The following is a 14,530-nucleotide window of genomic DNA, read 5'->3' on the forward strand; positions in this document are numbered from 1 at the left end:
TTTAATATTTGTGCATATGATCATACAACAAAAGAAAAGTGAGGTACTGCACAAAAGCAACAAATTAAATTTCGCAATTATATTGTATTAACATTCATCAATGCAAGATTAGAGTGTGGACTTTGGTACTATAATTTCAGAAAAAAGGGGCATTATTTTTCTTATATAATATGCTCCTATAATGTCAATTTCCTACTTTAGTACAGAGATTCTGGATTGCACAATATTTACCCTTGTCTAGCAAACCATAGTACAAGTACAGAATTTAATGGTTATTTAAAAGTAGCCAACAAACAAGTCATTTGCTAAAAAATTTTTCTGTGTGTTGTTTTAAATAACTAAAGTTTATAATGGTGATTAAACAAATTTCTAAAATGATTAGATATTACATGCCTACTTTTCTAATATATAAGTCTACCTAAACAAGAATAGAAGTTTTATTAAATATCATTTAATTATGTTTGGTATTTTTAACTTCCTTGCAGAATATGTCCACACCAGGCATTCCAAAGTCAAGCTACATTCAAAGAGAGAGACAACAAACTGGATACCCAGGTTCTGAAGAGCCAGAAATTCCTTATAGGATAGGACGTGTGCAGATGAAACCCAACTATTAAGTTTTCTGCAAAAGAAAAATTTATATATATATATATAATCACCTAATCATTTTAAAAGCATATTTGGAATATTTTTAGAAAACTATGGGTATGATTTACCTATGCTATAAATTATATTTTACCTTTCTTTCCATATTAATGCCATCAATTCTTATATCTTTATATTTTTAACTTTTATTTTCCCCAGTCTCTCTCTAGGACTGCAACGCAAAACTTTCATTTCCAACATCCAACTTCATTAACTCAGCAGGGATGGCAAATACGTGTTATCTCCAAAATTCAGCATAACACTCGTTGATTGATTTATGACATGTATCTTTATAATGTACTCAATGATATGCAGAGAAGGTTGGCTGAAAATTGGTAATAGGGAATATTAAATAGTTTTTAGTTACTGGATAAATCTATGGAATTGCACTAAAGCATCAGCATATAAATAATGAATTTTATTTGAAATGTGTGATTTGATTATGAATTAATTCCTTAAAATAAACTAAGAATTGCTAGATGATTTCTGTAAGTGGGTGGTGTAGTGGAATGATCCCAAGATTTAGGTTTCTCCTTCACTTCTTTTCGTTCTTCCCTTATTGCTACTTCTCTCCCTTCTTCCCTCCTTTTTTTAAAAGGCACTTAATTTCACACCAGTTATGTGCCAATCAGTGGTTAGTTACAAAGGTACAAAGATGAATCTGAGGTAGTCCCTGGACTCAGACTGGTAGAAGAGACAGAGACAAAGAACACTTATTATTATTTAATGTGATCAGTACAATGATAAAAATGTATACAAGAAAGTGGGAGATCAAAGAACAATTTACCAAGCCTAGGGAGAAGTGTGATGATAATGGTGAAGGAAGGCCATACAAGAAGGTGATACCTAAGAGGTCATAAAAGGTAAGTGGCAGTTAGCTTTACTGAGGTTAGGAGAGAGTTTTTGAGATAGAGGGAAAGCGAAAAGCAGAGGAGTGCAAAAAAAAAAAAAAGACATGGAGTATGCAGGGAACTTCAAGTACTGCTGGAATGTGAAAGTGAACAAGGTAATAAGAGGTGAGGTTGAGGAGGTAGCCAAAGACTAGATCATGGAAGATCTCATATGCCTTGTTAAGGAGTTTAGACTAAATTTTATTAGTTATGGAGATCCTTTGAAGGGTTGCAAATAATCAAAATCAGATTCTGTGTTTTAGAATAATCACTCTGATGGCTGTATGGAGTATGGATTTAAAGGATACAAAATGAGAGGCAGAGCAACCGAGTTAGAAGGAAGAGATGATGAATCCTATCACTGGAGCAGAGAGAGAAAAAGATTGAGATGAAGGGCAGATTGAAGCAAATTCCAGGTAAATTGACAGGACCTGGAGGCTCATGAAATGTCACAGATAGGAGGAAGAAGTTACTATGATTGAAAGAATGTTGGAACTATTCATGGAGGTAGGTCATTAACAGATCAAAGATCAATAGCAGACTGAGTGAGGGGTAAGAAAATGAATGACCTAAAAGGATAGGGCCAGATTAATACCATCGTAAACCCATGACCAGACTCAACTGGGCCTAACACAAGACCACAAAACAGGTCACTCTCCGACTCCTCCTAGTGATTATTTTACACCTTGAGGTTTTCTTTGGTGGGGGCGGGGGTGGGGGCAGCACTATGAGGCATATGGTGTTCCCGGGCCGGGCCAGAGATCAGATCCAAGCCACAGCTGCGACCTAAACCTCAGATGCAGCAACCCTGGATCCTTAACCCATTGTATGGAGCTAGGGATTGAACCCAGTCCCAGCACTCCCAAAATGCCTCTAATCCTGTTGCACCACAGAGAGGAACTCCACCATTCCTTGAGCTCTGACCCAACCCCACACTCACACCCCCATTCTCAGGAGATGACCTCACCTTGTAATTTAAAGAATAAGCAGAGCCCACTATATCAGAACTCATAAACCTACAAATGCTTCTGCACTCATCCTCTTATTTCAAGGCTTCTCACATCCCATCTAAGGGAAATGCTTTTACTCTCATAAATCCCATCTTCCCCAGCCTTTATATGGACCTTGTTGCATCAGTTATCCTGGGTATCTTCAACTTCTCCCTCTCTTACTGGCTCCATCGAATGAGCTGAAATATACACTAAACTTAAAAAAAATAATAAAAAAGAAAACCCTTCTATGGAAGCCATAAGAATGTGCCTTACCGGAGTTCCCATCATGGCTCAGCAGTTAGCAAACCCGACTGGCATCCATGAGGATGCAGATTATCCCTGGCCTTGCTCAGTGGATTAAGGATCCGGTGTTGCCCTGAGCTGTGATGTAGGTGGCAGAGACTGCTCGGATCTCATGTTGCTGTGGCTCTGATGTAGGCCAGCAGCTACACCTCCGATTGGACCCCTAGCCTGGGAACCTCTATATGCCACAGGTGCGGCCCTAAAAAGACAAAAAGACCAAAAAAAAAAAAAAAAGAAAAGAATGTGCCTTGTAGACCTCTAACCAAGGGTCCATGTTACATTGCTCTGAAATCCATCCCTGAATTTTGCCTAGAGACTATGCTTTCCCAGGCTGCTCCTAGCTTATGCCAGAGAAAAAGAGGAATACTAATGTGAGTTCATTTCAGAGTCATGGGACTACTCTGATGGCTGACTTTGGCTCAAGGACTCCCCATCAGCTTTGCTGAACATTCTTAGACTGCATGGCAGTGTAAGGACATTTCCTCTCGCCATTGCTCAGGGTCATGCTCTTTCAGCCTTTTCCAGATTCCTCACCATTTTCTCTCAACAAGTGTTTCCTCTAATCAAAAAAAAACATCCTTGCACAGTTTAATCCCATCCTGATGTCGGCTACTGGGAGGGACTAGTTAAGCACACCCCCCTTAACCATTTTCCCCTGTAACTTCACTGTTTTTCCCTTCAATGTCGAGTTTCTGGAATGAATTCTTTACTTCCTGCTTTCATTTTCTTCTTTTTGCTTCATCCCTCACTTAACACCAATGTAGCTTCAACACCTAGTACACCTACTATCCCATCCAAACTGCTCTTACTAATGTGACCTCTGTGTCACAAAATAATATATAATGTCTAGTCTTTATTTTACTGCTCATCACCAATTGCTCTACTTGCGGCATTCTCTTCTTTTGGCTTTGTGTGGCTATGCTCTGCTTGTATGACACCTAACTCTTCTCTCCTTCTCAGCCTCTTTGCTGGATTCTTCCCCTACTCAATTCACTATTAGAGTTAAGCCTTTTCTTCTAACTCTATTCATTCTCCATAAGCAATTTAATTTGCTCCCACTGTTCTAATTATCATCTGTAATAATTTCTAATTCTGTATCTATAGTCTAGACTCTTTCTGACCTTTCCATGTGGCCATTTGCCTATTGGACATCTCCACCTGGATAGCTCAAAAGCATTGAAAACTCAATATTTATAAAAGTGAACTCATCTACCTAGTTGCTCTTATTATTTTCCTATGGCTATTGTAACAAATTACTAGGAATTTAGTCAGTTTATAACACTAATTTATTCTCTTACAATTCTATAGGTCAAAGTCTGAACATGACTCTCACTGACCTAAAATCAAGGTATGAGCATGTCTACATTCCTCCTGCTCTAGGGGAGAATCCATTTCCTTGCTCTTTTCAGCTTCTAGAGGCTGCCCACATCCCTTAGCTCATGGTCCCCATCAAGTCAGCAACAGTGGGTTGAGTCCTTCTCATATTGCATCAATCCAAATACCTCTTCTGCCTTCCTCTTAACTTTTATGAATTACACTGGACCCACCCAAATAAATCCAGGATAATCTCCCTATCTTGACTGTCAAATGATTAGAAAACCTCAACTCCATCTGCAACTTTAATCACCCTTTACTACTTAAGGTAACATTCACAAGCTTCATGGATTATGATATGGACCTCTTTGGGGGAAGGGCATTATTCTGATTATTGTATTGTTCAAGCCAGAAAATTGAGAGTCATCATTTACTCCTTAATCTTTTTAGCATCCTGTGTCTTTTAGGATTACATTTATGTGCAAGTAAGAGAAAACGATTCCAGTAGCTTCAACAGATAGGTTTATTTATCACATATACCATGAAGTCCTGAGCTAGGCAGTCTGGTGCTGGTGCAGATACTCAAGAATATCATCTTTCTAGTCTACTCTTCTCAGCATGTGAATTTCATCCTCAGTGTATGACAACCATCCATGGTTACAAGATGACTGCTTCACCCACAGCCTCATATCCATGTTCAGGAGGAAGAGGTAATGGCAAATGAGTAAGGTGTGAAAGAGTATTTTCAGCTATCTCTCTCTTTTAGAAAACTTTCCTGGATGTTCTGCTCAGCAATTTAAATTCCTCCTTATCTCATATCGGTCAGAACTGGTCACATGGCCAGTCCTAATTACAAATTATTCTAGATTTGTGAGTAAGTTGCTTTGATCACAATGAAGATTTTGTTGGCAAGAGAAAAGGAGAAAATGGATATTGGAATGGTATCCAGAAGTGTCTTTCACATTCCCCAAATTAAGTTCTAACCCATGCAAGCACTTTTTTTTTTAATAGAAAGGCAGATGGGGATGGGTAGATGGGGGATTGACTTAATTGTTTCTACAGCTAAACTGTTGTCTCAAGAAAATGTTCAGTTGCCACTTTGTACTACTAAACAGTGAAAATGCTACCACTCTTGTAAACAGCTGGAGAGAAGATATTCATATGATTGTCCCACAGTTGAGAGAGTTTTGCAAATTCCATAACCTCCAGTGTTGAATGTAAAATCTTCAGATTCCATGGATGCAGCAGGGAAGAAGAAAATGTAGTAGAGATCTTCTAGTCTAAGCTACAATGAGGTTAGCCCTTCCCTAGAGAACCCAAAATCAAAAACACTTCTCCATAAAAACTAATGTTATGGTAAGAGAGTAATTGTCCCCTCTTGTATTTCAGATACATCACAAAGACACTATAAAAAATAATAGGCCAATATCACTGATGAACATAGATGCAAAAATCCGCAAAATATTAGCAAACTGAATTCAACAATAAAGACAAAAAAAAAAAAAAAAGGAGTTCCTGCCTTGGTGCAGGGGAAGCGAATCCCACTAGGAACCATGAGGTTGTGGGTTCGATCCCTGGCCTCGCTCAGTGGGTTAAGGATCCAGTGTTGCTGTGAAGGTCGCAGATGTGGCTCAGATCTGGTGTTGCTGTGGCTCTGGCGTAGGCCGGCAGCTGTAGCTCTGATTAGATCCCTAGCCTGGGAACCTCCATATGCCTGGGTGTGGCCCTAAAAAAAAGATAAAAGACAAAAGACAAAAAAAATAAATAAAAGGATCACACACGACGATCAAATGGCTTTTATCCCACGGATGCAAGGATGATTCAATAGCTGCAAATCAATGTGATACACCACATTAATAAATTGAATAATAGAAATCATATGATCATTTCAATAGATACAGAAAAAGCATTACACAAAATTCAACATCCATTTATGATACAAACTCTCAACAAAGTGGATATAGATGGAACATACCTCAACATAATAAAGCCCATATATGGCAAACCCACAGCTAACATACTCAAGGATAAAAAGCTGAAAGCATTTCCTCTAATATCAAGAACAAGACAAGGAACAAGACAACAAAAGTGGCCCATTCTTGCCACTTTCATTCAACATTGAATCAGCAATCCTAGCTACAGCAATCAGAAATGAAAAAGAAATAAAAAGAACCCAATTGGAAAGGAAGAAGTAAAACTGCCACTGTTTCCAGATGACATGATACTATACATAGAAAATCCTATGAACTCCATGAAAACTATTAAAACTAATAAATGAAATCAGTAAAGTTACAGGATACAAAATTAACATACCTAAATCTGTTGCATGTTCTATACACTAACAATGAACTGTAAGAAAGAAAAACTAATATTAGAGAAATGTGAATCAAAACTACAATAAAGTATCACCTCACACTATTCAGAATGGCTATCATCAAAAAGTCTACAAATAGGAGTTCCGTGTGGCCCACAACATAACTACTCGGCGTTGCTTCTACAGTGGCTGTAGCTCAACCCCTGGCCTGGGAACTTCCATATACTGCAGGTGCAGCCAAAAAAAAAAAAAAAAAAGTCTACAAATAAAATATGCTAGAGAGGGTGTAGAAAAAAATGGAACCCTCCTACACTGTTGGTGGTAATATAGATTGGTGCAGACACTGTGGAGAGGAGTATGGAGGTTCCTTAAAAATCTAAGAATAGGAGTTCCCATCGTGGCACAGTGGTTAATGAATCCGACTAGGAACCATGAGGTTGCAGGTGTGATCCCTGGCCTTGCTCAATGGGTTAAGGATCCGGCGTCACCGTGAGCTGTGGTGTAGGTTGCAGACACGGCTTGAATCCTGAGTTGCTGTGTCTCTGGCATAGGCCAGCAGCTACAGCTCTGATTAGACCCCTAGCCTGGGAACCTCCATATGCCGCAGGAAGTGGCCCTAGAAAAGGCAAAAAGACAAAAAAAAATCTAAGAATAGAGTTACCAGATGGTCCAGCAACCCCACTGGTAGGTATACATTTGGAAAAGACAAAAATTCTAATTCCAAAATATACATGCACCTCAGTGTTCATAGCATCACAATTTATAGTAGCCAAGACATGGAAGCCATTTAAATACCCACTGACAGATTAATGGATAAAGCAGATGTGGTATGGGAGTTCCCTTGCAGCACAGTGAGTTGAGGATCTGGAGTTGTCACTGCAATGGCTTGAGTCACTGCTGTAGTGCAGGTTTGATCCCTGGCCCAGGAATTTCTACATGCTGCAGATGCAGCCAAAAAAAAAAAAAAAAAAAACCAAACGTGTTATGTATAGCTATATAATACACACAATGGAATATTACTCAGCCATTAAAAAGAATGAAACAATGCCATTTGCGGCAACATGGATTGATCTAGAGATTAACATACTAAGCAAAGTAAGACAGAGAAAGACAAATAAATATCACTTGTATGTGGAATCTAAGAAAGTGATACAAATGAACTTATTTACAAAACAGAAAGAGACTCACAGACATAGAAAACAAACTTATTACCAAATGGCAAAGGGAAGCAGGAGGGACAAATTAGGAGGAGGGATTAACATGTACGCATTACCACACAGAAAATAGATAAGCGACAAGGACCTACTGTATAGCACAAGGGAACTATAGTGCAGATCTTGTAATAGCCTATGATGGAAAAGAATCTGAAAAAGAATATATATAACAGAATCTCTTTGCTGTACACCTGAAACTAGCACAATATTGTAAATCAACTATATTTCAATAAAATAAGAAATAAGAAATTAAGAAAACAATCCCATATGCAATTCATCAAAAAGAATAAAATACCTAGAAAGAAATTTAATTCTGGAGGTAAAATTCTGGTACTCAGAAAACTGTAAAACACTGATGAAAGAAATTGAAGACGATACAAACAAATGGAAAAGTATAACATGCTCATGGAGTGAAAGAATTAATATTGTTGAAATGACCATACCATGCCAGGCAATATACAGATTTAATGCAATTCCTATCAAAATACTAATAGCATTTTTTCACAAAACTAAAAAAAATAATTCTGAAATTTCCATGGAAACACAAAAGACCCCTAAAGCCAAAACAATCTTGAGAAAGGGGAACAGATCTAGAGGAATCACATTTCCTGATTTCAAACTATACTCCAAACTATCATCATCAAAACAGTAATGTTACTGGCACAAAAACAAATACGTAGATCAATGGAACAGAATAGAGAACCAAGAAATAAACCCATGCTTATCTGGTCAATTAATCTACAACAAAGGAGGCAAGAATATACAATAGGGAAAAGAAAGCCTCTACAATAAATGGTGCTGGGAAAACTGGATAGCTACATGCAAAGGAATCAATCTGCACTACTTTCTTACATCATATAAAAAATAAACTCAAAATGGCTTAAGAACTTAAATGTAAGACCTGCAACCATAAAATTTATGGAAGAAAATTTAGGCAATACACTCTTTGACATTGGTCTTAGTAATATTTTTTTGGATATGTATCCCCAGGCAAGGGAATCAAAACAAAAATAAAGACTATGTCAAACCAAGAAGTTTTTGCACAGCAAAGAAAACTGGGCAAAACAAAAAGGCATCCTACTAAATGGGAGACTATATTTGCAAACAAGATATCCAATAATTGGTAGTATCCAAAATATACAAAAAACTCATACACCTCAACATCAAAAGAAGAACCTGATTTAAAAATGGGAAGAGGATCTGCATAAACATTTTTCCAAGGACATACAGATGGCCAACAGACACATGAAAAGATGCTCAACATCACTAACCATTAGGGAAATGCAAATCAAAACTATAATGAGATACCACCTCACATCTGTCAGAATGCCTACCATCAAAAAGACAACAAATAACAGTGCTGGCAAGGCTGTGGAGAAAGGGAACACTCATGACCATTGGTTGGGATTGTAAATTAGTGTGGCCATTATGAAAAACAGTATGGTGGTTCCTCAAAAAATTAAAAATAGAACTGCCAGAGTTCCCATAGTGGCTCAGCGGAAAAGAATCTGATTAGCATCCATGAGGATGCAGGTTTGATCCCTGGCCTCACTCAGTGGATTAAGGATCTGGCATTAAGGTGAGCTGTGGTGTAGATCAAAGACTCGGCTCAGATCTGGCGTTGCTGTGGCTGTGGCACAGGCTAGCGGCTACAGCTGCAATTTGGCCCCTAGCCTGGGAACCTCCATATACCATGTGTGTGGCCCTAAAAAACAAACAAACAAAAAAATTGGAACCGCCATGTGATCTAGAATCCAGCAATTTCATTTTTAGGTATTTAAAACAAGAAAAAAAAAACACTGATTTGAAAAGAAAATACACTCTAATATTCACTGCAACATTATTTATAGTAGCCAAGATATGGAGTCAAGCTAAGTATCCATCAATAGAGGAATGGATAAAGAAATTCCACACACAATGGACTATTCCCCAGACAAATATAAAATAAAATCTTGCTGTTTGGGATAACATCTAGCAGGTATTATGCTAGGTAAAATAAGTCAGACAGAGAAAAACAAATACTCTATAATCCAATGCACATTTGGAATTTAAAAAGCAAAACAAACAAAACAAGTGAAAATGTACTAATAAATACAGAGAGCAAACAAGGGTGGGGGCAGGCAAAATAGATGAAGGGGATTAAGAGGTACAAACCTCAGGTTATGTAATAAATAAGGCATAGAGATGTAATGTACAGCATAAGGAATATGGTCAATAATATTTTAACAACTTTGTATGGGGACAGATGGTTATCAGATTTAACATGGTTATCATTCTATAATGCATGCAAAGATGAGATCATTACGTAGTACACCTGAAATCAACATATTTTACTTCATCTATATTTCAATTGAAAAATACAAATCTAATACTGTTACACCTCTTCTTAAAAACCTTCAATATCTTCCAATTACCCTAGAACAAAGCCTCAAATTTTTACCATAGTTCAAGAGGCCCTCCAATACTCTAAGACCTAGGGTCTCTGTCTCTCTCTCTACCTACCTACCTATTTATATATACATCTCTATCTATCAAGTGTGTGTTAGTGTTTGATATTTATAGAATACTTACTGTGATGTAAGTGCAAAATTACTTTAGATGCATTATCTTATGCAGTCCCCACAAAGTCCCTACGAGGTAGGTAATATTATTTTTTCCATTTTACAAATAAGTAAATAGAGGTTTCAAGTAGTTTAGTGACTTGCCTGAGGCCACACAATTGGTAACAAAGCTGAGATTCAAACACAACCATCTGGACTCCAAAGTCTGTACCTACTAAAGTATACTCTTCCAAGTTCCTTCATACACCATGTTCCCTCTTTCTCTCTGCTCTAGTTTCACTGGACTTTCAGTTTCTCTTTGAGGGCCTTAATATATGTAGTTTCCTCTACCTTGATGACCTAATTAGAAATAATTCCCTGGCATTCAGATGCTTCTGTGGAAGATGTAGCCATCCCAGAAAAATACATATACACACATTTATAAAACTCACTCTTCCCAATCTTGTCTATTCCCTTAGTGTATGCCACCTGGATTTTTAACTACTTAATTATGAAATTACAATGACGTCTGTTTTGTTGACTACCTCACAATGACAAAAAAAATTGTTTTTTAATTGCTTCCTGTTAGGCACAAGGTTGATTTTGGTTTGGCTTTCTGAGACTATCAAGCAACAATCATTAAGTCCTTATATCCTTTGCTCCTCATGACTAAAATAGAGAGACAAAAATAATGCGGATAACAGTGTAGGAGAGTAAGTACCCCTATGAATAGGTTCTCTCCAAATAGGAGAGAATGTTTTTGCCGAACTCTTAAGGAATAAAAGATTCTACTTTACATTACTTTTCTAACTAAAAGTCTCTAGCTAAGATTATTTTTAAGTTTATACACAATAGCTCTAGTTTTAGCTCTCCTGGAAATGGCTACTTTATAGTTTTGTATACAAAGTTATTCATGATGTTTTCTAAACGGATATTCATCCCTTCTAGGATTTTAAACAATTTCAGAGAAATTTTCTTTTTTTCCTCTACTGGTAAGCTTCCATCTTAATAGATGTTTGGAACACATTGTATATTTAGTTATGATTGGTCTAGGTAGTACACGTTCAAGGTTTGTGGCCTCATATCATCTGTCACAATAAAAATACTTCATCTTAAGAATTATCCCATGTCCTTGCCCATGAAGTTTGTGTTATGACACTTGTAATTTAGAGACTTAGGATTGGAGTGAGTGCCTGGCTGGGAGTTTTATTAGACTGGAAGAGAGATAATATTTTGAAGAAGGCAGAAAAGAGAATTTCAAAAAGGCCACCTAAGACCATGAGAAGCAAACAGATATGATAGGGCCAGAGAGAAAAAAAATTGGTCCAGTTTTTAGTTTCCTCCTCTGTAAAATGAAGTTACACTAAATGATCTCTCAGTTCCCTTCCAGCCATTAAGTTGCATCATCCAAATCCTGCAGGATGAGCCAAGATAAGCTCCTTAAAGAGGACAATTAGCAGAGGTCAGAAACCTTCTTAGAGTAATGGAAATAAAAACAAAAATACCAAACAGGACCTAATTAAACTTAAAAACTTTTGCATAGCAAAGGAAACCATAAAGAAAACAAAAAGACAACCTATAGAATGGAGAAAATATTTGCAAATGATGTGAACAACAAGGGATTAATTCCCAAAATAGACAAACAGCTTATACAGCTCAGTATCAAAAAAACCAAAAATCCTAGTCAAAAAATGGACAAAAGATCTCAATAGACATTTCTCCAACAAAGTCATACAGATGGCCAACAGGCACATGAAAAAAATGCTCACCACCACTAATTATTAGAGAAATGCAAATCAAACCTACAATGAAGTTATCACCTCAGTGCAGTCAGAATGGCCATCATCAAAAAGTCTACAAACAATAAATGCTGGCAAAGTGAAATGGGAACCCCCCTACACTGTTTGTAGGAATATAAATCAATGCAGCTACTATGGAGGACAGTATGGAGATTCCCCCCAAAATTAAAAATGGATCTACCATATGATCCTGCAATCCCATTCCTGGGCATATATCTGGAGAAAATTATAACTCAAAAATGTACATGCACTGCAGTGTTCATTGCAGCACTATTTACAATAGCCAAGACATGGAAGCAACCTAAATGTTCATCAACAGAGGAATGTATCAAGGTATTATTCCTGAAATGTTCACCTTTGGTAGTATTCAAAGGGATCCCTGGAATTTGACACCATGATACATGTGAATAAAAAGGGAACTCTATTTGTTTTTTAAATGGTTTCCTTTGCTGTGCAAAAAAATTTGATTTTAATTAGGTTCCATTGGTTTATTTGTGTCTTTATTGTCATTATTCTAGGAGGTGGATCAAACAAGATCTTGTTGTGGTTTACCCTAAGAACATTCTGCCTATGTTTTCCCCTAGGCATTTTATAGTATCTGGCCTTACATTTAGGTCATTAATCCATTTATTTTTGTGTATGGTGTTAGAGAATGTTCTAATTGCATTCTTTTACATGTAGCCATCCAGTTTTCCCAGCACCATTTATTGAAGACACTGTCTTTCCTCCACCTAGTCAACTAATCTAAGACAAAGGGGGTTCATAGATTAGTTGGCCATAGGTGCTTGGGTTTATTTCTGGGCTTTCTATCCTGTTTCATTGACCTATATTTGTTTTTTGTGCCAGTAACATATTCTTTTGATGACCATAGCTTTGTAATATAGTCTGAAGTGATGGAGCCTGATTCCTCCAGTTCCATTTTTTCTTTTTCAAGATTGCTTTGGCTATTCAGGGTCTTTTGTATTTCCATACCAAATTTAAAATATTTTGTTCTAGTTCTGTGATGAATGTTATTGGTAATTTGATAGAGATTGTATTGAATCTCTAGATTGCCTTGGGTAGTATAGCCATTTTGATAATATTGATTCTTCCAATCCAAAAGCATGTATATCTTTCCATCTGTGTCATCTTTGATTTCTTTCCTCAGAGTCTTATAGTTTTCAGAATACAGGTCTTTTGTTTCTTTAGGTACTTTTTTTTTAATTTACATAATTTTATTTTATTTATTTATTTATTTTTCCACTGTATCTTTAGGTACATTTATTCCTAGGTATTTTATTCTTTTTGATGCAATGGTAATAATTATTAGAGAAATACAAATCAAACTACAATGAGGTACTAGTCAAACCAGTAAGAATAGCCATCATTAATAAGTGCACAAGTAACAAATGCTGGAGAGGGTGTGGAGAAAAGGGAACCCTCCTTTACTGTTGGTGGAAATGTAAATTGGTGCAACCACTATGGAAAAACAATATGGAGGTTCCTCTGAAAATTAAATACAGAACTACCATATGATTCAGCAATCCCACTCCTGGGAATATATCTGGATAAAACTACAATTTAGAAATATACATGCATCCCTCTGTTCACTGTAGCACTATTTACAATAGTGAAGACATGGAAACAACCTAAACATCCATTGACAGATGAATGGATTAAGAAGATGTGGTACATTTATACAATGGAGTACTACTCAGCCATAGAAAAGAACAAAGCAATGCCATTTGCAGCAACATGGATGCAACTAGAGATTCTCATACTAAATGAAGTAAGTCAGAAAGAGGAAGACAAATACCATATGATATCACTATGTGGAATCTAAAATATGGCACAAATGAACCTATCTACAAAACAGAAACCAACTCATGGAAATGGAGAAAAACTTGTGCTTGCCAAGGGGGAGAGGGGAGGAAGCGGGATGGATGGGGAGTTTGGGGCTGGTAGATACAAACTATTACATTCAGATTGGATAAGCAATGAGGTCCTATTTTACAGCACAGGGAACTATATCCAATCTCTTGGGATAGACTTTGATAGAAGATAGTATGAGAAAAATAATGTATATTATATATGTACATATGACTGGGTCACTGTGTGTACAGCAGAAGTTGACACAACACTGTAAATCAACTATACTCTAATAAAAATTGAAAAAGAAAAAGAAAGAATTAGACTTTTTTTTTAAAAGGGAACTCTAGCACTCCTTGTTCTCCAGTGGTTAGGAGGGAGCCATACCCCCTTCCCTGGTCTCCGTCTTTTCATTACATAAACGAAGAATTGGCCTGATATCCATCTGTTCTCTTTGCAGGATTCCCATCTCTTTCTCCCTCACCGGCAACACTCACAGCCACACAATCATTATCTGCTTTGAGATCATTAGGATCATCTCATTACACTCTTTATCTCTGTTTACTTCAGTTATCTAAAGAAGTCCAGAAATTCCAAATCCCTAGACTCTAATCTGCATAAAACTTCACACATTCGCCTTTTTGCCCCTTTCCCCCACCCCTTACTACCTC

General features: G+C 37.0%; 1 protein-coding gene across 1 annotated transcript in view; it reads left to right on the forward strand.

Moving 5' to 3' along the window:
* Positions 1-1,061, forward strand: part of LOC125118866 (uncharacterized) — a 53,528-nt gene extending 52,467 nt beyond the window's left edge. Inside the window, exon 7 of the mRNA XM_047765741.1 lies at positions 486-1,061. Coding sequence (XP_047621697.1) covers positions 486-617 — 132 coding nt within the window. The 3' untranslated portion in view covers positions 618-1,061. The remainder of the gene's footprint in view (positions 1-485) is intronic.
* The last annotated feature ends 13,469 nt before the right edge of the window (positions 1,062-14,530 follow it).

The sequence above is a fragment of the Phacochoerus africanus genome, chromosome X (genome assembly GCF_016906955.1).
Source record: "Phacochoerus africanus isolate WHEZ1 chromosome X, ROS_Pafr_v1, whole genome shotgun sequence".
NCBI classification, from domain to species: Eukaryota; Metazoa; Chordata; class Mammalia; order Artiodactyla; family Suidae; genus Phacochoerus; species Phacochoerus africanus.